This window comes from Anabrus simplex, chromosome 1, assembly GCF_040414725.1.
Source record: "Anabrus simplex isolate iqAnaSimp1 chromosome 1, ASM4041472v1, whole genome shotgun sequence".
NCBI lineage: Eukaryota > Metazoa > Arthropoda > Insecta > Orthoptera > Tettigoniidae > Anabrus > Anabrus simplex.
Genome location: NC_090265.1, coordinates 1743265718 through 1743290926, shown reverse-complemented (window position 1 = coordinate 1743290926; position 25209 = coordinate 1743265718). Strand labels below are relative to the sequence as shown.

Below are 25209 nucleotides of genomic sequence, written 5' to 3'. Positions count from 1 at the left end.
AGCAGGAATATATTAATAAACAGGAGCAAGTGGTTAATCCCATTGTTAAGTTAGAAGTATGGGGGGTGGGTGTTCAGGCACTTATTGACTCAGGTAGTCAGAGATCATGCGTTAGTTATGAGTGGTATATGAGTTTTGTACAACGAGGTATTTATGTGGAGGAAATGCCAGTTAAGAGTACGTATATCATCACTGCATTTGGCAAGAAGTCCAAACAAGTATGTAAGCAGGTGGCATTACCTATAAGTATTGCTGGTTCTATTATGGTTCAGATATGTTTAGTTATTCCGCATCTTGTATTTAATATCATCTTGGGATGTGACTGGCTGACGTCACACTCAGCAGAGTTAGATTACAAAGAAGTTGTGCTTAACTTAACGTGGAACGAGACTCATATTAAAGTCAATTTTGAGGGTGATATTCAGGGGAAACAGGGTGATCGTGCCATGGAGTGTGTTGTCAGGGTTTCACAAGCTATCGAGGAAGCTAGAGAGAGCTTCAGGGAAGAAGAAGTTAGTGAGAGCTTCGTTCTATGTCATGTGTTGGTTGATAAGGGTCAAAAGGACGCATTATGGGAAGCTGTGAGCAAGAGTTGCTTGGAGGAAGGACGGCAAGACGAGTTGTTGGCAGTGTTGCTTGAACACGTTAATGTATTTTCTGTGAAACCTAGCCTAACTCATGTGTATGAGCATTCTTTTTCTGTACTGGATAGTAGTCCTTTTAGTGGACCGAGGTATGGCATTCCACACAAGTTTCCCAAAGCAGTAGACGAGCAAATACAAAGTATGCTATCAGACGGTGTGATAGAGCCATCATGTAGTCAGAACTCTAATCCTCTTATTATTGTCCCTAAAAATGATGATTGTGTGAGGCTGTGCATGGATGGGCGCGAGATGAATATGAGGATACGGGGGGATCAATTAAAGTCTCAGACGATTGAGGAGCTCATTCAGAGTTTTCATGGGAAAAGCTGGTTCTCTACGGTTGATCTCAGGAGTAGTTTCTGGCAGATACCATTGAGAAAGGAAGATAGGCATCTCACTGCTTTCAGTCATAGATATAATTTATACCAGTTCACTCGAGTACCGTATGGGACAAAAACCTCCTCCTCGGCGCTGATTAGAGCATTAAATACTGCTTTAGGTCGGGACGCTGGTGAGTTTGCCACGGTTTATATCGATGACCTTGTAATAGGCTCCTGCACATTTGAAGAGCACTTAGACCATTTGGAGAGGGTTTTTGTGAAGCTCGAACGCGCTGGATTTACTCTTAAACTCTCAAAATGTGTCTTTGCGAGGCGTGTGGTCACATTTTTGGGACACCGTGTGTCTGCAGCGGGAGTAACGCCTGAGAGTACGAGTTAGCTGGAAAATTTATAATGTCCGATAATGGACCATTTATATTGGTATTATAAATTTACTCATTCAGGACAAATATTTCTGATTCCCTATGGGAATCAACACCTATATCATCTGATGGCCAAGCAGGCATCAATTTTTAGTGATGAGACAAAGTCTCTTAGTGCATTGGCACTGCCGGTGGCTCCAGGTAGCCTACGCAATGGCCTCCACGGTATGCACTAGCCAGCGTATTGGTAGGTGTGCTAGGTACCAACTGATGAGCCCACCCTAGCACACGAGGGCGAAACGCTGGCAACCAAGAATGAGTTAGCTGGAAAATTTATAATATCCGATAATGGACCATTTATATTGGTATTATAAATTTACTCATTCAGGACAAATATTTCTGATTCCCTATGGGAATCAACACCTATATCATGAGAGTACGAGAATCGAGAAAATCTTGAATACCAGTACCCCAAGAAATATCAAGGAACTTAGGTCTTACATTGGGGTATGCAATTTTTTTAGACAGTTCGTACTGAGATACGCTTATTTACTTGAGCCGTTCAGGGAACTCTTGAAAATCGGCAGTAAATGGAAATGGACTGAAAATCATGATACTGCATTAAGGGAACTAAAAGAAGGATTCAGGCAGGCTGTTGTACTCAAGTACCCTACGGAGAATGGGAAATATGTTTTACTAACTGATTCATCGCTGTGTGGAGTGGCAGGAGCCCTATGTCAAGAAGACGAAGATGGAAATTTAGGAATTATATCCTTAGTGTCTAGAGGGTTGAGTGCATGTGAGAAGAGATATTCTATTACTGAACTGGAATTTCTGAGTATTGTGTATTCGCTTAGCAAGTTTAGGATGTATGTGCTAGGCACTAAATTTGAAATAAGGACGGACCATCATGCTTTATCCTTTATTTCTACTTGTAAGTTACCTTCAAATAGAGTTAGTAGGTGGATACTGGCTTTACAGGAATATGACTTTACAGTGTCTCATATTAAAGGAAAGAACAATGTCCTTGCCGATCTTCTATCCAGGGATCAGAACTTGTGTAAAGAAGGAGAGATCCTTAAGCCACAGGAAGGCATATTAGTCTGTGCGTGCCTCTGCAAGGACAACAAACCTGCTCTGAAAAGATTGCGTAACTTGTTAGTAGAGCAATCAAAAGACGATGAATATCAGGAACCATTGTCTGTACTTCTAGAAAGTGAGCAAGCTACGGTGACACGCGGTCGACACACGTATAAATTAGTCAACGGGTTTTTAGCTAGACAGTGTAGCGAAGACAAATGTGCAATATGTGTACCCAAATCGCTCTATTCTAATGGTATGGTTTATCCACTGTGAATTAGGGCATTACGGTGCAAGTAAAGTTCTATATGAGATCCAGCAGAACTTTATCTGGGACAAGATGGGCAGAGAAATCAGGAAAATTCTGGCCACTTGTGACTTGTGTCAGCGGAGCAAAATCCGAACCGCTACCTGGAGGGGCCACGTCAAACGGTAGTTTCTAAAACAACAGGAGACTTGGTATGTGTGGATTTATTAGGGCCCCTTGTTAAAGGACATTTCGGCTTTCAGTACGTTTTTGTCATGATTGATGCGTTCTCGAAGTTGGTCAGATTGTACGCTATGAGGAAAGCAACAGGAAAAGCTTGTAGCCGTATAATCCAGGAGAAGTACATACCTGAACTTGGTACTCCTTGTCGCATACTTTCTGATAGCGGACCACAGAAAATGGAAGTCGGTTATGAAAGATTTAGGAATTACTCATGTTCAGTCATCTGTTAGAAATCCTTAAGGTAACATGAGTGAAGGGTCATGCGTGAATTAGGCCGTATGTTTAGAGCTCTGGTACATGAAAAGCATTCTGCCTGGGTGGCGCAACTATCGCTCATCGAGACATGGATTAATGCTGTCCAACACGATAGTACCAGACTCACACCTCTACAGGTTCACTTCGGTAGGAAACCCCAGAATGAACTGGTGAGGGTATTAGGCATTACTGAGGAACCTCAGCGGGACGCCAAATTTTACGTGAGACTGGCCAGGGAAAATATAGTCAAATCCGGCGAGGCGCGTAAGAAACAGCAGAAACGCAGGGTATTGGATGAGTTTGAAGTAGGTGACCTTGTGCTTTTAAGAGTACCCATACAGTCGTGCAGTGAGGAAAAAGTCATCAAGAAGTTCTTTCTTTTCTATCAGGGGCCGTACAGTATTCATAAGAGGTTGGGACCTTGTGCCTATAATCTAGCTGACGGGGAAAATGTTTTACTTGGGTCCTACAACATTCGTAGTTTGCGGAGGTATGTGACAAGCGAAGGCGAGCATATGGAATGTAGATAACGGGAAGTCAGCCTGGTTACTGTTTCGAGGTGTTGGTGTGTTTGTGTATCAGCTGTGTGTATGTAAGAAGTGGATTTTCCGGGTTATGTCTGTAGACATGTGGGGGGCGCGGTGTGTTGTCTGGAGTGAGCTCACTATACTGCTGCGCGTGTGAGTCATGTCAATCGGCGCATATGTGATGCCATGGTTTTTTTTTGTTTTTGTAAATGTAAAAGAATTCAGACTTGCCCAATAGGAATACCTACGTAAAAAAGTTTGTTTTTGTAAAATAGAGTTATTGCAGGCGAATATGTGCCATGAGAGGACTTGCGGTAGCACGGTTACATGTTCCAACGGCGTGTGGGTGAACGTGTGTAACAGTGCTTGTAGGGTCATGTGTGGGAATACACTTGTTATTGGATGACACCAGGTGAAATGATGATCTCACATATGGAATAGCGTGTGGTTGCGCTATATGTTGTTGTGCCATTTTAATCTAGTGAAGACAGTCTTAAAACTGATGAACGCTTCAGTGTGAAGAAATCAGAGGAGATGTGTATAATAGTATTTTTTAGGTATTTTTTTTTTGTAATTGTGTACTGTGTGAATTTTTGATGGAAGTTGAAGGACAGTTGAACACTCGAGAGCGTGGAGGCTGAAATATATGTATACATAGTTGGCATGTTAAAGTCGAGAGGAGTGTAATTTTGACAAACTGTGAATGATGATTCGATGTATGACAAACCAGTATATTTTCTATGTTGTATATAAATAGGCTGTGAGTGATTCCAACATTATGTGTTCCACATGTCAGAATCAGGGGGGCAAATGTAATAATCGTGGTCGCCACGACATTTACATAATTTGATTGCCCACCCGAATTAATTGTATATATATGTATCATGTATCATATGTAATTTTATTCATTATTAACGTCCATCATCATCATCTATGTAATTGTACGTAAGAACGAGATATAATTTTTAATTGTAATATATTAGAATATTCCGTGGTAATGTCAAAACAGGTCTTGCGCTAACAGGCTACTTGGTGTTTCGCAATAGTCCAGGAAGGTTAATTTTGGATGGTTCTTGGAAACGTACGCAACAGCAAGAGGAAGCTACCTACCGTAATTTCGTTGTTGCGACGCTAAATTACCCCATATCATGTGCTCCTATCAGGGGGGCTTTTTCTGTCACGGACAGACACTTCATCTATATATCGAGAGGGTAGTGATGTATATCGGCTCTCATTGGAACGAGATGTCATGTGACATCAAGAGAGGAAGTGGGAATCTGAAGAGGATTTATATAGATCTACACGGCGTGGTGAAAGGATTCCTCTTCATTCTGTATTCTGCATTCTGCATCTGACTCTGCTATTTGGGTGCATCGCTTACGATGTGCTTATACTCAACATTTCTTATCGGCTCTGTGAGATTTACTCAGATTATTTAGAAAGACAAGTTCAAATAATATAGAAGGACTGGATGTTTTCCGTTCTTTCTATTCAATTAATTCCGATGTGGAATTTCACATTGTAAGGCTGGTACTATGGTTTTGGTACTCAGCAAAATAGGGAGTGATAGATTCAGGGTGGAATCCATTCTATGAAGCAGATGACAAGGATGATGCTGTTGGACGAGGGACGACAACGATCAACCACGGAAGCAGACTACGACAAGATCAACTCCGCTGAGCATGAGTTAGCCCTGTTATCGCAAGTCCATGAGTGTAGTACTGAATTGTAATCTCAGTCAGTAATTTTTAATTTTGATAAAAAAAACTTGTTTTTACGTAATTTCATATTTTTTTAGAATAAAACGTTTTGCTTTTTACATCGTTAGATAATTTGACTTTTTAGTAGGTTCCCTTTGTTTTTCCATATGGTATTTAATGGTCAGTATCCTCATACCTCACGACCGGGATAGTCTCATTAAATTATGTTTATTACTTTTTATATCTAAATTCGGTTTCAAATTCAATTTAATTTTGAAGCCTGGCGCCCAGCTTGCAATTGGTTTTAATTATCTATATCGGGTGTTTGATCCGTTACAAACTTGCCATTTGTGAATTTTGGATCTGAAGATTACCCAGTTTAGAACATCTGCTATGGTATTTCCTGCCTGTTTCAGATCGGTTTTTATTTTGCCAATCCAATTACTATTATTAATAACTTTATTGGTTACACTGGACCACTTGAGTCATTCCATGTTTACTTTCTCTCTGAAGTTTGTACTGTTTGGTTCTTGAGATCTGTCCAGTACTTTTTCATACTGTTAACAGCTGAGACAGCATGTTCGGTCATTCCAGTCATTATAAGGTACGTTTTTATTTACATTCATTAGACATGGCTTTTTGGGCTAATGCCGTGTCAAGAAAATAAAGTGAAATACTTTACGTTTCACAGGGAACTTTGCTCTGTGTCTTTAGAAGAAAATTTCGAGTGTTCACGAGGAAGACCTCTCCATTCATTAGGTTTAAAAGTTTCTTTTATGTTAGCTTGTCTTATTTGTTTTTCTATCTTTAGTACAGGACAAGTGTCCTCTACATTTTAAAATCAAGACGACAGAATTATAATTTTATATTTTAATGATCCACTGATGATGGAACTAAGATTCCGAAAACTGGTTATCGATTAAATTATTTTACTGTGTGCTGATATAGATTGTTTTCATTTTACTTAAGTGAAGACATCAAAAAAGAGCAAGAAAAATGTAATTTGTTTTACATACCACTAACAACATTTTATTTTTTGCAGATACCAAAGTGCCTGAAGTTTGTCCTGCAGTAGTTCACTTCTTTTCTAGCCTATTTCAATCCACTGCTGGATATAGGCCTCTTCCATATGCTTCCATCGTCTTCGGTCTTGAGCCACTTGGAACCAGCGTGTTCCAGCTTACAGCTTTATGTCATCGAGCCATCTCTTCTGATAAATCTACCAAGATGAGGCTGTATTTATATTTTATCCAACACTGGACTGAGCAAGGTTCAAACTCACCAGTTTGTGCTCAGAAAATCCACTGATTCACCCAGAATGCAGGAAGACAATTTTAATGTTCTGGCCCAAAGGTAGATCTTCACATAGCATATCTTCCATTGTATCCCGTCTCCTACTATCCTCTTCACTTTCTTATAGTTTCCCTGAATCCTGTTATCTACCACATCATAGCTTGCACAGAAATATGCTTAACATTACTTACTAGGTCTATTTGTCGATCAATATCTGAAGGCACAGAACTCCTATGCTAGCATTTATAAATCAAGTCATAGAACTAACAGAAACACCATATACATAATTTTTCCTCTAAAAAATAAAGACACTGATCTAAATCAACAATCACTTGGTCAGTATATACTCACAGTTCTATGCAGATGACTGCATCACAACCAAGCAAACACTCGTCTGTTTCAGAGATACTGCCACGTAACACATGTACATCTAATGGCTCTGCGCGAGACTTGAGGTAGTCCGAAGCTAAAGGAGCTGCTCGGCATCGATACTGATTCAAGACATCTTCGTCAATATCCACACTAAGGACTTCTTGTAACCCAGGAATGTTTTTCAGATATGGAAACAAACCAAACTCAGCACAACCGAAGTCAACAACCTGGGAAAACAGAGAAAAGTAATTCACTAGTTTATCAACCTTAAGTGTTGGTGTTAACAATATGAATTTACTTCATATTGAACTCCATACATAGGGGAAAAAAGGAAAATAATATATTAATCGTATGGTCTCAGCTAGCAAGTTGCAGAGGTTCTGAAGTGGTGTCATCTAAATGGCCTACCTGCCAAGTTTGACATTCCAATTATGCTGATATCTAGCAATGAAAGCAAAATTCTACTGTATGATTCTTATGGCTGAATTAATTTAATTTGTTGAATGACACTAAGTTCACCACCAGAGATCTTTAACATGTCATCAACCATGACATGAAGCACTAATCTTTTTAAACTGCTATTCAAAAATCGATCATCTTAGCTGGGACCAAACTCACCACCTGCATACTCCACCACTGATTCACCAAGGCAGCAATAACAAATGGTGAAGTACACAGCCTATGAATATTGAACAGGTGACAACAATTCTCTTCCTACATCAACAAAATACACCCCAATATTCTCTAGGATGCAAAGAGACATAACATTCTATAACACCAAATGGGTACTTTTGAGTGCTTATTGAAGAATAAATTTATATCTTTTAATTACATAGCCAACCAGGCAAAACGTAAAGCCTATTTATACTCTAGGTTTAAAAGTTAAAATAGCCAAATTGGGCAAAGATATCGAGTTTCTTAATAATGTATTACGTACAATTTGACACCTAATTTTCTCAAAAGTAACTTGAAAAGATACAGACTCTCTCCTCACATCGCTAAGACCCAAATTAGAATGAATAAGATTTGGCTAAGAGAGGAAATTAAATTCCTATACAAGAAAAAATCTTTCTTAAATCATAGATTGTATGAGACTCACCTCGTAGCTGCAAATTTACTTTCAAGTGCTCAATGGAATTTATTTCAATCTCTAGTTGATTTATAGATTTTTCACCTTACCAGCTAAGAAACAAAAAACCCTAGATAAGAAGCTTTGTACACTAAAGAATTCCAAACCTAGCAACAATCTTGTTAATGATAATATAAATTTCACTAGCACAACGAATCATTTTCATCTACCGGTTATTAATCTATCCAATGTTCCTTTGAATGATGAGGAAAATTCAATCCTAGCAAAAGGTCCTCATCACAATTGGCCTAATCTTAATATACTTAATACCACTACCACTATGGTATTAGAATCTGAACTAGCCATCAGTAAATTACCAACTGAAAAACAGGATGAAGTAAGGTTCGAAGTAAAACAAAAAATTAATAACATTCTTAACTCAAATAATAACAGCAACCCCACTAAGGGCCATCAGTAAATTACCAACTGAAAAACAGGATGAAGTAAGGTTCGAAGTAAAACAAAAAATTAATAACATTCTTAACTCAAATAATAACAGCAACCCCACTAACTCTAATAGCAATAAAGAAACTGTCATCGAACAGAAACAAATATGCGTTCTTAAAAAGAAGATTTCTGGTGATAATCTTATTGTCACAAAAGATGACAAGGTCAATACAATGGAAAGAAATGAAAATGAATTATTTCCTGACAGTTCGTTTACTGCAGTTAAAAAGGACCCTACTCAAAAAATCCAACGCCTACTTAGGCAAACTTTAAAGAATACTTCGTTCCTTTTAACTGATCAAGAAAAAACAAAATTAACTAGTATGAATCCAAGCCTTCCCACCGCTAAAGCCCTTCCTAAGATACACAAGCCCGGCGTCCCCATCCGCCCGATCATCAATTATAGACCAAACCCTCTATATAAGACATCAATTCATTCAAAAGTTTCTAAGAAGATATTATCATTTTCTATCCAAAAAAATGTTAAAAATACTACAGAATTGATTGAGAATCTAAATAAGTTTTATATCCAACCTAATCATTCCTTTCACTCGTTCGACATTGTAAATATGTATCATAGTATTCAACCCTCTAAATTATATCCTATCATAGAAAACAATTTAAGTAAATACAGCCACCTAAGTGCTTTAGACATACAAGATTTTATGTCTATCCTAAAATTAGTTTTAAATAATATTTTATATTATGACCCATATGTTTTAATATGTCCTACATACTCATGTTCTAACTTATTGTAACTTTTTACCTTGACTACTGATATTTTAATTATATGCTACTGTATACATTTCCATCCCCCATTAGACATCCGGATGTCTAATACAATAACAACTTGTGAATTGTCTAATGGCTGGAAACAAATCATGTACTAGCTGATGATGGCAGTTAAAGAGCCGAAACCGGTACTAGTTTAATCTATTTAAAATAAATTGTGTATTGATTGGTGGAAAAACACTTTTCTTATCTATACTTTCTTATCTATAACTATTTCACTTTCGACGGTATTGTCTATCAGCAAGAAGGTTTGGCCATGGGATCACCGGCCTCAGGTATCTTTAGCCAAATTTTATTTAGCTTTTTTGGAACATAATAAGATTGATAACAATAATAACTTCAACAATACTTTAACAATATTCCTTTCTGGGCTACATATATGGATGATACTTTAGTAATCTTACATGAGAGCACAACAGACGCTGCTACCACTCTTTTCAACCACATCAATACTGACCCACACAAAAAATTTACATTCGAATCTGAAAATGAACAAAAAAATACAATTTTTTACACTTGACCATCATTAGACAACCAAATTCCTTAAAATACAATATTTTCAGAAAAGCTACCCAAACAGCTTCTACTATTCGTCAAGATTCTTCACATCCCCAAATATATAAACAACCTTTACTGTACCAATGCCCGACAGTTATCTTAAAAAAGAATTGAACAATATTCGTATGATTGCTAAACTTAATGGATACAATAGTTTTTTCATAGAAAGTATTATCAATGAATACAAACATCGCCCTTTAACCACTCTGAAAAAAGAAAAAGCTAAAGTTACTTTATTTTCTACATTCACGTTCAATGAAGATATTTATAAAGTCACTAAAGTTTTTTAAGAACATGATGTTAAAATAGCCTTTAAAACCATCAATAATAACGCAATAATCTTACACAACTCAACTTCTATTAATAAGACTGATTGCTTTTCAAAATCAGGAGTATATAGGATAAAATGCAACAGCTGTAATTTTAGAGATCGGGCCAGCTAGGAAGACGTCTGGGAGCGCATGCGCACTTTGGACTATCTCGCTTAGCGCATCCCCTCCTAACAGAGCTCCTGCTACAAGGACAGTTCAGTGCATAAGTTTACACTTAGCTGTCGCGCGCTGCTTTCTAATTTCTCGTGGTGGTGGTGCTGTACGTTAGGCCTATCAGTGAATGGAAGGCGTTAGAAAGTGTAGGAAAGAGTAGCAGCAGCTGTTAAGAGTGTCAGAAAGTTCTGTGGCACGATTAAGAGTGAAAAACGAAAAGCAATAGAATTAGGAAAACCTATGGATAGTCTGTTTGAAACACCAAACAAAAACAGAATGTGCACGAAAGATATTACTGGACTGGACGACTTTGACGAAGGTGTCGTACGTCGTAGTGTTAATTTTTTTTTTAGATGAAAAATGTTTACCTACAGTTTTAAACATTCGTGCAAAGTTAGAGAAAGACTTAAAGCTCAAAGGATCCAATACTAGTGTCAAGCGAATCCTTCGATCATTAGGATATCACGGGAAAAAAAAAACAAAATATTTACATTAAGGAGCTAGGGACAAATGATCATATAGTATAACACTGCTTTCTCGCCTTATAGTAAAAGTACTGATTATTATTATTATTATTATTATTATTATTATTATTATTATTATTATTATTATTATTATTATTATTATTATTATTTCGTTTCACCCTCTTTGAGGTACATTGAATCAGTCATTTCTCTGTGTGTTGTTCTTTTTTTAGTGCCCAGTATTTCTTCCTTCTTTCTGGAGGATGTTGGCAGAGAAACACTGGGAAAGAGGAAAAAGACCTAATTATTATGTTTATGGACCTTGAAAAGGTGTATGATAATGTTCCTAGATCAACTATTTGCGAAAGCCTTAGAAAGCTTTGTGTACTGCAGTACCTTATTAGGAAGATCCAAATGCTATATAACAATTGCAAAAGCTGTCAGTATTGGAGATGGTCACTCTGAATAGTTCAATACAACCAAAGGAGTAAGTTACAACAGGGAAGTGAATCAATCAATCAATCAATCAATACTGATCTGCATTTAGGGCAGTCGCCCAGGTGGCAGATTCCCTATCTGTTGCTTTCCTAGCCTTTTCCTAAATGATTTCAAAGAAATTGGAAATTTATTGAACATCTCCCTTGGTAAGTTATTCCAATCCATAACTCCCCTTCCTATAAATGAATATTTGCCCCAGTTTGTCCTCTTGAATTCCAACTTTATCTTCATATTGTGATCTTTCATCACCTCTTCTATTCATAGCAGTTATGGATACCATTGTAAAGGAACTACATACATACATACATACATACATGCATACATACATAATCATTACAGACTGTTATGCCTTTCAGCGTTCAGTCTGCAAGCCTCTGTGAATTTACTAAACGTCGCCACAATCCTCGATTTGCAACTAGTGTTGTGGCTTCATTTAGTTCTATACCTCTTATCTTTAAATCGTTAGAAACCGAGTCTAACCATCGTCGCCTTGGTCCACCTCTACTTCTCTTACCCTCCATAGCAGAGTCCATTATTCTCCTAGGTAACCTATCCTCCTCCATTCGCCTCACATGACCCACCACCGAAGCCGGTTTATGCGTCCAGCTTCATTCATCAAGTTCATTCCTAAATTAGCCTTTATCTCCTCATTCCGAGTACCCTCCAGCCATTGTTCCCACGTGTTTGTACCAGCAATCATTCTTGCTACTTTCATGTCTGTTGCTTCTAACTTATGAATAAGATATCCTGAGTCCACCCAGCTTTCGCTCCCGTAAAGCAAAGTTGGTCTGAAAACAGACCGGTGTAAAGATAGTTTCGTCTGGGAGCTGACTTCCTTCTTACAGAATACTGTTGATCGCAACTGCGAGCTTACTGCGTTAGCTTTACGACAACTTGATTCAATCTCACTTACTATATTACCATCCTGGGAGAACACACAGCCCAAATACTTGAAATTATCGACCTGTTCTAGCTTTGTATCACCAATCTGACATTCAATTCTGTTGAATTTCTTACCTACTGACATCAATTTAGTCTTCGAGAGGCTAATTTTCATACCATACTCATTGCACCTATTTTCAAGTTCCAAGATATTAGACTGCAGGCTTTCGGCACAGTCTGCCATTAAGACCAAGTTGTCAGCATAGGCCAAACTGCTTACTACATTTCCACCTAACCGAATCCCTCCCTGCCATTTTATACCTTTCAGCAGATGATCCATGTAAACTACGAACAGCAAAGGTGAAAGATTACAGCCTTGTCTAATCCCTGTAAGTACCCTGAACCAAGAACTCATTTTACCATCAATTCTCACTGAAGCCAAATTGTCAACATAAATGCCTTTGATTGATTTTCATAATCTACCTTTAATTCCATAGTCCCCCAGTATAGTGAACATCTTTTCCCTCGATACCCTATCATATGCTTTCTCTAGATCTAAGAAAAAGAAACACAAATACCTATTCCTCTCGTAGCATTTTTCAATTACCTGGCGCATACTGAAAATCTGATCCTGACAGCCTCTCTGTTGTCTGAAACCACACTGGTTTTCATCCAACTTCCTCTCAACGACTGATCGCACCCTCCCTTCCAAGATGCCAGTGAATACTTTGCCTGGTATACTAATCAATGAGATACATCGATAGTTGTTGCAATCCTTCCTGTTCCTTTGCTTATAGATAGGTGCAATTCCTGCTTTTGTCCAATCTGAAGGTACCTTACCAACACTTGATGCTAATTTCACTACTCTATGAAGCCATTTCATCCCTGCCTTCCCACTATACTTCACAATTTCAGGTCTCATTTCATCTATCCCTGCTGCTTTATGACAATGGAATTTATTCAAAATCCTTTCCACTTCCCCAAGCATAATTTCACCAACATAATTTTCTTCCTCCCCATGAGCTTGGCTGTTTGCAACACCACCAGGATGATTTCCTTTTACATTGAGAAGATGTTCAAAATATTCCCTCCACCTCTCCAGTGATTCCCTGGGATTTATTATGAGTTCACCTGAATTACTCAAAAAACTGTTTATTTCCTTTTTCCCTCCCTTCCTAAGATTCTTTATTACAGTCCAGAAAGGTTTCCCTGCTGCTTGACCTAGCCTTTCCAGGTTATTACCAAAATCTTCCCATGACTTCTTTTTGGATTCAACAACTATTTGTTTCGCTCTGTTTCTTTCATCTATGTACAAATCCCTGTCTGTGTCGGCCCTTGTTTGGAGCCATTTCTGATAAGCCTTCTTTTTACGTTTACAGGCTGCTCTCACTTCATCATTCCACCAAGATGTTCGCCTTTTCCCATCTTTACACACAGTTGTTCCTACGCATTCCCTTGCTGTTTCTACTACAGCATCCCTGTATGCCACCCATTCACTTTCTATATCCTGAACCTGCTTACTGTCTACTGTTCAAAACTTCTCACTAATCATATCCATGCACTTCTGTCTAATTTCCTCGTCCTGGAGATTTTCTACCCTTATTCGTTTGCAGACAAATTTCACTTTCTCTACCCTAGGCCTAGAGATACTTATTTCACTACAGATCAGATAGTGGTCTGTATCATCGAAAAATCCGCGAAAAACTCGTACATTCCTAACAGATTTCCTGAATTCGAAGTCGGTTAAGATATAGTCTATAATGGATCTGGTACCCGTAGCCTCCCATGTGTAGCGGTGAATAGCCTTATGCTTGAAGAATGTATTCGTAACAGCTAAACCCATACTAGCACAGAAGTCCAGCAAACGCTTTCCATTCCCATTAGCTTCCATATCTTCCCCACATTTACCAATCACCCTTTCGTATCCTTCAGTTCTATTCCCAACTCTCGCATTGAAATTGCCCATTAGCACTATTCTATCCTTGCTGTTGACCCTGACTACGATGTCACTTAATGCTTCATAAAACTTGTCAACTTCATCCTCATCTGCACCCTCACATGGTGAATACACGGACACAATTCTTGTCCTATTTCCTCCAACTGACAAATCTACCCACATCATCCGCTCATTTACGTGCCTAACAGAAACTATGTTGCGTGCAATGGTATTCCTGATAAGGAGCCCTAACCCAGACTCTGCCCTTCCCTTTCTAACACCCGTCAAGTACACTTTATAATATCCTATCTCTTCCTCATTATCTTCCCTTACCCGAATATCACTTACTCCTAGCACATCCAGATGCATCCTCTTCGCTGACTCAGCCAGTTATACTTTCTTTCTTCCATAAGTCCCATTAATATTGATAGCTTCCCATCGAATTCCATTTCGTTCGCCAAGTTGTTTCCAAGGAGTCCCTCGCCTGTCAAATGGGAGTGGGACTCCATTACTCCCATAGGTCCGAGGCTTGCTTAAAATGTTCTGAGCTCGGTAAATTCATGAAGCAGGATGCTACCCTACTTGCACATAGTCCAAGTGAGGATCTCTCCTCTAACGGGTTATGGACCACCGGTGAATTGTATAGTCTTAGCCGCCTGAGCACAGGGAGGGCCATGACTCAGAATATGTCCGAGATGCCCACTCCCATTCCATAGCAACTGGTATCCCGACTCTCAGGACCACTTACTAGGTCACTCAGCCGTTGCCCATGGTTCACGAACTAAGACGTGACTACAGTAACCCACAAACATGAAGGAAAAATGTAATACAGATCTTCAGGCTCTGGTGTTTGCAGACGATGTGGCAATATGAGATAAAACAGAGGAGGGAGTGCAAAATAATCTGAATGCATGGTGTAAGAAGTTTGATGATTATGGATTGAAATTGAACCCATCAAAAACAGTAGCATTGAAAATCAGCAGACATAATACAGAATGCAACATAAAAATACAGGACCACCAAGTTGAAGTAGTACACCAATTCAGATATTTAGGAAGCATAATGGCTAGTAATTTAGAGCTGAGACAGAAATAACAGAGTAACCAAAGGCTCTAACTTTTACAGTATCGTTAGACATCTACTATGGGATCAGACGGTCCCACAAAGAACAAAAATGACCCTGTAGAAGTCATATTTCATTCCCATCCTTACATATTCTCTGGAAACCTGCACACTAACATCAAAGGATTGTAGTAGGATCCAAGCCTGTGAAATGAAATTTCTTCGAACTGCCCTCCACAAAAGACACGACTTGATCACGTGAAAAATGATCAGATCCGATCTAACCTATGTCTAAATGAATCGATGGAGGGAAGAAGGGATCTACACGGTTTGGGCATGTTAAATGAATGAATAGCACAAGGTTACCATGTGCTTATTTGGAAAAGAGAATAACAGGTAGAAGACCAGCAGGAAGACCAAGGAGAAGACGTATGGACCAACTGAGGGAAGACATGGAGGGAAGAGGATGGAATTGGGAATGTCATGGACAACAAAATCTTTTTGAATAGGCAACTTTGGATGACGCTCGTTTTCAAACACCCTACCCGGCTCGCTGGAAGGGCAAACCGATGATGACACTAACTATAAAAATGATTTCCAAAATTTCACTACCATCCTGGTTCAATCTGGCATACCATCAATGATATCACAAAGTCATTCTTACCATGTCAATGAAATTTGTACCAAGAGAATTTTTATTATAACAAAGTAATTTAGGATATATTACTGATAACTAGAGATAGGAATTTTAGGTGCTGCACCTTAATAATTTTTTGCAAATAAAATTTTCAAATTGTCTTACAAATAAAACATGAAATAATCTTAACTGTGTTTTGATTGGACCTTTTCTGAGTGCCAGCAGTTTTTGTGCCTTAACTCAATGTCAGCACCTTTTAGCAATCTCCCACCAACTCATGCTTTTTGCTTCTTTGCCGCGCTATATTCCCATAAGAATTAGGCCCCAAACAAAGGAAACCAAACGTCTTCTACTTAATCTACTTTTCTCCTGTTGACTTTTTTATAAATGGACAAATCTCCCACTTTCTGTATGTTTTTTTTAAGAATTTACAATCTTTACAGTGGTAACATATTACCTTTGCTTCAGCACAGTCATGTTAGGTGAAAGCTTTCAGATTAGTTTGTGCTCAATGAACTCCCATTTGGCAAAAGGTCCACATATCAGTTTGCGTTTCATCGTACAATAGGAAGAAGAGGAGGAAGGTGAAATTATATTGACCAGTTAGCAATCCTGTCAATCAGTATAATTGTCTGCTGGAGTACAGAATGAATTTAAACTGTTGTAATTTTTCAGTCCAGAGTACACTTTGGGTAGTGTGCAGTGTCCTTGTCATTCACCTTTATTATTCAGCATGACGAAACAGAAACTGAACACTGTGAAAATGTGTGATGATATTAAACAATTGATTGCAGATGATATTCTAAGTGATAGGTCTGTTCTGAGGTGCAATGTATGTGATATTTCAGTAACTATTGATGGAAAAACCATTAAATTGCCTTAAGCAATCATTGTATCGACTAGGTGGAAAATAAATAAGTACTTAATTGTGAATCCATGTTGTATGTTTCAAGCTGTCAGTGGTGACCTGGCGTGGATTGGGGTGAATATTAATTTATAGGACGAGGAGTAAGGGATTGGAATACATCATCAAGGGAAATGTTTGATAAATTACCAAGTTCACTGAAAATATTTAAGAAAAAGCTAGGTAAAAAAATTAAATGTAAATATGAGGTAAACAACTGATAAGTAATCTGCCACCTGGGCAACCGCCATAAATGCAGATCATGACCGACTGATACCTTTGGATATATCAGACATAGGCTACTATATACTTCAGCAATGCAGAAAAGAGAGAAAAGCAGGACCCAAGCCAGTGAGATGACATTTTTAAGAGGCAGAATAGGAGTAACAAACAGGGATAAGAAATGTGAAGGGTAAAAAAACTAGTAAAAAACTGCAGAACTGGATAGAGAACAAGCTTTAGATTGGTATGGACAGATGCAAGAGAAGGAAATGAAAGGCAGGAGACCAAGAGGAAGATCAAGCGACAGGTGGTTGAAAGCAGAGAAGGAGTGGGTGAAGAAAGTAGAGGAAGACTGGTTCAAACTGATGACGGAGAGATGGTTGAAGAGCAGAAGATGATGGACATGGTTATGTGGCTGGAAGCTATGCAAGATGTTGATGATCATCATGCACTTACAAGCAAAACTGTGGCGTGGAATGACAAGTAGACGAATAAGCTTGAGTGGAGCTTTTAAAAGTACGAAAGATCATAATATGAACATAAAATTGTCCTCTCTGAACCAAGACGTCAAATTAACATTCACAGGTGCAGCCATCTTCATCCATACATGCACAGTAGAGAGCAAGCGAAAGATAGTTTTTACAAGTCATATGATAGTTTCTTCTATACGACTGCTCACCTAAGTGAAAGGATCATCCTGGAACATTTTCAAGAAGAATTCAATAAAACCCTTTCCATGAAGCGAACAATGCTACAACTGGTGTAAACAAAACAGATGTACCAGATCCATTCTACCCCAACGAAAATGTTCTTCCAGTAGGAAACGCACACCCACATTTCCAAAACCGTATCATCTCCTCATGAACCAATTATCCTTTCCTTAAACTTAAACCACTGATGCATATTTGTGAGGTATTTTAAAAGAACAAGAGTACAGAGATCCAGTGCCTCGTGATACTGAACAACTGAAGACCAACATAAGACATTCAATCCATTCTATTCCATTTCCAGAGACTCAATAGCAGGAATGTCTGCCAACTTGCAGCACAAGAATAAAAGTTGTCTTGAGATGGCTGGTTCCTATCTAGGATATTCCTTGCGATGATAATTTGAGGTGCTGGTGGTGGTGGTGGTGGTGGTGGTGGTGGTGGTGGTGGTGGTGGTGGTGGTGGCGTACGGTACTGTATTCTCACTGACAACTGCTATGTAAACTCAAATAGGGCCTACATGATTTCAGTTCTGGTATAGAAAGCCAAGAATAACAAATAATAATAATAATAATAATAATAATAATAATAATAATAATAATAATAATAATAATAATAATGTTATTGGCTTAACGTCTCTCTACCGGGTGAGTTGGCCGAGCGCGTAGAGGCGCGCGGCTGTGAGCTTGCATCCGGGAGATAGTAGGTTCGAATCCCACTATCGGCAGCCCTGAAGATGGTTTTCCGTGATTTCCCATTTTCACACCAGGCAAATGCTGGAGCTGTACCTTAATTAAGGCCACGGCCGCTTCCTTCCAACTCCTAGGCCTTGCCTATCCCATCGTCGCCATAAGACCTATCTGTGTCGGTGCGACGTAAAGCCCCTAGCAAAAAAAAAAGTCTCACTAACTATTTTTATGGTTTTGGAGACGCCAAGGTGCCGGAATTTAGTCCAGCAAGAGTCCTTTTATGTGCCAGTAAATCTACCATCAAGCCTTCAAATACCACCAGACTGAGTCAGGATCGAACCTGCCAAGTTACGGTCAGAAGGCCAGTGCCTTGTCCGCCTAAGTCACTCAGCCCGGCACAAGAAAAACGGCTGAGAGGATCTGTCATAATACCTCGTAATCTGAAGGCCTTAGGGCTGAGCAGCAGTCGCTTGGTAGGCCTTGGCCTTTAAGGGCTCCTCTGCCATGGGGTAATTCTGGGCTATACTGCATACCATACTATATGTTTCAAAGTTAATTCAAAGATTTTAAAATTTGTCAGGAATTCCAGAGTTTCTAAGGTATGGTTCCTCTAGCTCCCAAACATAATACCAATTACCTCCCAGTGACCAATATTATATGTATAACCTAAATTTTGGTAACATCATTCATAAATAGGCCTAGTTTTCTTCTCCATGTCCACATTTTGCAGTTGTGTGCATTGATCGTAAAACAAACTGGTATTATTTTCCGGTGAAGAACCACAATATCAACAATATTAACACGCCTAGTAGAGACATTTATAGAGAAGGTGTTGATTTTCTAATAGACTCTGCGTCGGTAGTTATAATAATGGAAGCTAGCTGCAATTACTGAGTGAACTGCATACTCGCATACAATTCTCTCCTAATTTTAATTGTTTTCATTTTATTACGAAAGCCACTTCTTAAGCCTGACCTATAGTTATGGTGCAATTTTACTGCTAGTTGCATCATGTTGTATTGGCACAACACAGTCACTGATGTCTTACATAGTCTACAACAATAGAATATATGATAAGTTATCTCCTCTTCCTCCTCTGCGAACCATGTGACCTTGCCGCGGTGGGGAGGCTTGCGTGTCCCAGTGATGCAGATAGCCGAGCCGCAGGTGCAACCATATCGGATGGGTATCTGTTGAGAGACCAGACTAACGAATGGTTCATCGAAAGGGGGGTAGCAGCCTTTCGGTAGTTGCAAGGGCGGCAGTCTAGATGATTGACTGATACGGCCTTGTAATAATACTCAACATGGCTTAGCTGTGTTGATACTGCTACACGGCTGAAAGCAACGGGAAACTACAGCCGTAACCACCTCCCGAGGACATGCAGCTCTCTCTGTATGAAAGATGTACTGATGATGGCTTCCTCCCGGGTAAAATATTCCGGAGGTAAACTAGTCCCCCATTCGGATCTCCGGGTGGGGACTACACGAGAGGGGGCGATCATCAGGAAGATGGATACTGACATTCTGCGAGTCGGAGCGTGGAATGTTAGAAGTTTGAATCGTTGTGGTAGGTTAGAGAATCTGAAAAGGGAGATGGATAGGCTAAAGTTAGATGTAGTTGGTATAAGTGAAGTACGTTGGCAGGAAGAACAGGATTTTTGGTCAGGCGACTACCGAATTATCAACACGAAATCAAACAGGGGTAATGCAGGAGTTGGTTTAATAATGAATAAGAAAATAGGGCAGCGGATAAGCTACTACGACCAGCATAGTGAAAGAATTATTGTCGCCAAGATAGACACCAAACCAATGCCCACCACAATAGTGCAGGTCTATATGCCTACTAGTTCAGCGGATGATGAAGAAATTGAAAGAATATATGAGGAGATAGAAGATTTCATACAATATGTCAAAGGTGACGAGAATCTAATTGTGATGGGAGACTGGAACGCAGTGGTAGGCCAAGGAAGAGAAGGTAGCACAGTAGGAGAATTTGGATTGGGACAAAGGAACGAAAGAGGAAGTCGGCTGGTTGAATTCTGCACTGACCATAATTTAGTCCTCGCCAATACTTGGTTCAAACACCACAAACGACGGCTGTATACATGGACGAGACCTGGAGACACTGGAAGGTATCAAATAGACTTCATTATGATTAGGCAGAGATTCAGAAACCAGGTGTTGGATTGCAAAACTTTCCCAGGAGCAGACGTGGACTCTGACCACAACTTGTTGGTCATGAAATGCCATCTGAAGTTGAAGAAATTGAAGAAAGGAAAGAATGCAAAAAGATGGGATCTAGACAAGTTGAAAGAAAAGAGTCTGATGGATCGTTTCAAGGAACATGTTGCACAAGGACTAAATGAAAAGGCCGAAGGAAACACAGTAGAGGAAGAGTGGAGAGTCATGAAAAATGAAGTCAGTAGGGCTGCTGAAGAAATGTTAGGAAGGAAGAAAAGATCAACCAAGAATCAGTGGATAACTCAGGAGATACTAGACCTGGTTGATGAACGACGAAAATACAAGAATGCTAGAAATGAAGAGGGCAGAAAAGAATACAGGCGATTAAAGAATGAAGTGGATAGAAAGTCCAAGGTAGCTAAGGAAGAATGGCTGAAGGAGAAGTGCAAGGATGTCGAAGGCTGTATGGTCCTGGGAAAGGTAGATGCTGCATACAGGAAAATCAAGGAAACCTTTGGAGAAAGGAAATCTAGGTGCATGAATATTAAGAGCTCAGATGGAAAGCCACTTCTAGGGAAAGAAGACAAAGCAGAAAGATGGCAGGAGCATATCCAACAGTTGTATCAAGGTAACGATGTAAATAATTTCGTTCTGGAACATGAAGAGGCTGTTGATGCTGATGAAATGGGAGACCCAATTTTGAGGTCAGAGTTTGACAGAGCTGTGAGTGACCTAAATAGGAACAAGGCACCTGGAATTGATGATATTCCCTCTGAATTACTGACTGCCTTAGGAGAAACCAGCATGGTAAGGTTATTTCATTTAGTGTGCAAGATGTATGAGACAGGAGAAGTCCCATCCGATTTTCGGCAGAATGTTGTTATACCTATTCCCAAGAAAGCCGGTGCTGACAGGTGTGAAAACTACCGCACTATTAGTTTAGTATCTCATGCCTGCAAAATTTTAACACGTATTATTTACAGAAGAATGGAAAAACAAGTTGAAGCTGAGTTGGGGGAAGATCAATTTGGCTTCAGAAGAAATGTAGGAACACGTGAAGCAATCCTGACTTTACGTCTGATCTTAGAGGATCGAATCAAGAAGGACAAGCCCACGTACATGGCATTCGTAGATCTAGAAAAGGCATTCGATAATGTTGATTGGACCAGGCTATTTATGATTCTGAAGATGATAGGGATCAGATACCGAGAACGAAGAATTATCTACAACCTGTATAAAAATCAGTCTGCTGTGATAAGAATCGAGGGCTTTGAAAAAGAAGCAGCAATCCAGAAAGGAGTGAGGCAAGGCTGCAGTTTGTCCCCTCTCCTTTTCAATGTTTACATAGAACAGGCAGTAAAGGAAATCAAAGAGAAATTTGGAAAGGGAATCACAGTCCAAGGAGAGGAAATCAAAACCTTGAGATTTGCCGATGATATTGTTATTTTATCTGAGACTGCAGAAGATCTCGAGAAGTTGCTGAATGGTATGGATGAAGTCTTGGGTAAGGAGTACAAGATGAAAATAAATAAGTCCAAAACAAAAGTAATGGAGTGCAGTCGAACGACGGCAGGTGATGTAGGAAATATTAGATTAGGAAACGAAGTCTTAAAGGAAGTAGATGAATATTGTTACTTGGGTAGTAAAATAACCAACGATGGCAGAAGTAAGGAGGACATAAAATGCAGACTAGCACAAGCAAGGAAGAGCTTTCTTAAGAAAAGAAATTTGCTCACTTCAAACATTGATATCGGAATTAGAAAGATGTTTTTGAAGACTTTTGTGTGGAGCGTGGCATTGTATGGAAGTGAAACATGGACGATAACTAGCTCAGAAAGAAAGAGAATAGAAGCTTTTGAAATGTGGTGTTACAGAAGAATGCTGAAGGTGAGATGGATAGATCGAATCACGAATGAAGAGATACTGAATCGAATTGGTGAGAGGAGATCGATTTGGCTAAATTTGACGAGAAGAAGAGATAGAATGATAGGACACATCTTAAGACACCCAGGACTTGTTCAGTTGGTTTTTGAAGGAAGTGTAGGTGGCAAGAATGGTAGGGGTAGACCAAGGTATGAATATGACAAACAGATTAGAGCAGATGTAGGATGCAATAGTTACGTAGAAATGAAAAGGTTAGCACAGGATAGGGTGGCATGGAGAGCTGCATCAAACCAGTCTATGTACTGATGACTCAAACAACAACAACACATCTCCTCTTTTCACAAATTCACATAGTGAATATCTTTTATAGGTCATAAATAAGAGCATTTCCTCTTTCCCTCCTTACAGCCCATATATAACAGAACAGACATAACTTACACATGAAAAAGGTCAGTAGGAGCAGAGGGCACTAGTATGATCTAGCTATTCAGCTCTCAACCCAAGGGTTTGAATCGTGACAACTTCAGCGGCCTTAAACTACATGCCAAGTCCCTAACTGAGCCTAAATTCTCTGTTGACCCTGCATAAAACATGGAGAGGTGGCACAGAAAAAGACTAGACCAGTTACAACCGTTGAATTATCTTAAACTACATGTAACCTTATCAATCTGAAAATAAATCACTTTGAAAATAATTGCAAACATTTTATGTGGATTCTCTGTAGACTAGCACCTCCAGGTGCAGCATAGGAATTAATATATCAGTGTTATACTCAAGGTACCTAATCACATACAAAAATCATGTATCTAAATTCGATTACTGTTCTCATACAGCAAGATCAAAATAAAAGGAAATATTAAATAAAAATATAATAACTATATAGAGCGCAATAAGTTATTCTCTTCCTTCCCAACATAATTTCCTCTCTTGTATACATCAACGCGCAGTCACATACTGTATAAATTTCGTACATTCGTAAAAAGTACACAATACCGCAACAACAAAAAATCAGATAAAACTGCATTACGGGATTTATACTGTCCAGACATACCTTTCGAATGTAACCACACCATCTGACATCCTCTAGAACAGACTTCACAGCTAAGTATCTCTGAACATACACAGGAGGAAAAAATACTGGACTTCCAGCCTCATCGAAGATCGCATGACTCTCGACATCTGCTATTTTACGAACATTATCGGCTTCGTTTTCTACCGGTGAAATGCATATACATTTACTACGTAAAACTGTTTTCAATACTGTTTTTATGAAGTAACGAGTAAAGAAGAAAAGTGCATGAAATAAAATTATCATTTCGTCACTAAACCGGATGCATTTTATATATTAACCACTGTATCAGAGACATTTATATCACTTATAAATTTGTGCACGGCTCTACCAAACATCAACATTACTCCATGTCTTTCAATCGATTTAAATGCCTCCAAAATATACCATCGATACAATTCGTTTCATCGATATTAATTCTCGAAGATCGACATCGGTGGATAACGCATTTTCACTAGATTAAAAGTTTGCACATTGATATGAGGCGCAAGAATATTTAGATAATATTCAAGTGCATGGATAGAAACAGTGGTACAGTATTTCTCAAGATATGATTTGGTTACTTTCACTTTAGATCTCGATTATGCAATACTCATATCGAGATTCTTGGCACGAGGTTTCATTGGTTGCCTCCGATCAGCTGTTTAATTGACAATTCCGCGAACTTGAATTGTCTGAACATAAAAGTGGCATTGTTTTGGTACGTTGTCAAACAACATATGAAGAACATCTGTTTCCGCGAATCTCAGACTTGAAAAAGGGAATATCGATGCCGTAAGTCGCATCGTTAGAAATAATCTAACACATAGAGTATGGTGGTCATAGTGGTGGTGATTACTGTTTTAAGAGGAAGAACAACTGGGCAACCGTCCTAGTAACACTAATCGGAAGGAAAATGGAAGAGGTCCGACAGTCCGAAGAATGAAGGTATCGATAAAAAAAAGTGGAAGGGCCACGAAGGGCGGGAAATGAAAGATTCCCTAAGCCTCGGAAATCTGATACCGTCGGGATCGGAAAAGAACAAGGGTTAACCAAGGGAGGTCACATAGGGTAGATGAAAGTGAGGACCCTGCCACAAGTAAGTGGCAGCAAATACAGTAGAGACAATACACGACACTTATGGATTTCGCCTTGCTAAAATGGGAGACAATTCGACGGTGGCGCTCCTAGTGACTTGACCTGAACAAATCGCGCTAAATTCAAATATCAATGGAAATGTATATACGGAAATGGATAAATAAATTACGTCTAGAAAGACAGTGGCATTGAGATATTAACTTCGAAGTTGCTAAAGCAATTCTGGATAAATGAATGAAGAATTATTTAAAAGGTTATTATTCAAAGACTGAAATCAGACATATAAACAAGGTGTGAAATAGCTTGATCTTTCATTTAGGCATTACTTTTTTAGCTTTAGCATACCTGCCTGAAATCTTACGGTTGGATTTGTCTTTTTTCCTCATTCAAAAACAATGTATCATCACATGAAGACACTTGTCAATAAAAATATCGGCACATTCCTTACATATTTGATGCAATGAATTAACATTTAATAGCTGGACAATTTTCCTCTTAACATGAAGCCTACTAACAGAAA

General features: G+C 39.0%; 1 protein-coding gene across 2 annotated transcripts in view; it reads right to left on the bottom strand.

Annotated features, from left to right (window-relative positions):
* Hen1 (Hen1 methyltransferase) overlaps positions 1 to 23953 on the bottom strand; it is a 119954-nt gene extending 96001 nt beyond the window's left edge. For both annotated transcript variants that reach the window (XM_067155137.2, XM_067155138.2), the window contains exons 1-2: positions 23595 to 23953; positions 7044 to 7291 (exon numbers count right to left, since the gene is read on the bottom strand). In XM_067155137.2, the coding sequence (XP_067011238.2) occupies positions 7044 to 7291; positions 23595 to 23858 (512 nt within the window). In that variant the 5' untranslated portion in view covers positions 23859 to 23953. The remainder of the gene's footprint in view (positions 1 to 7043; positions 7292 to 23594) is intronic.
* Positions 23954 to 25209: the final 1256 nt, after the last annotated feature.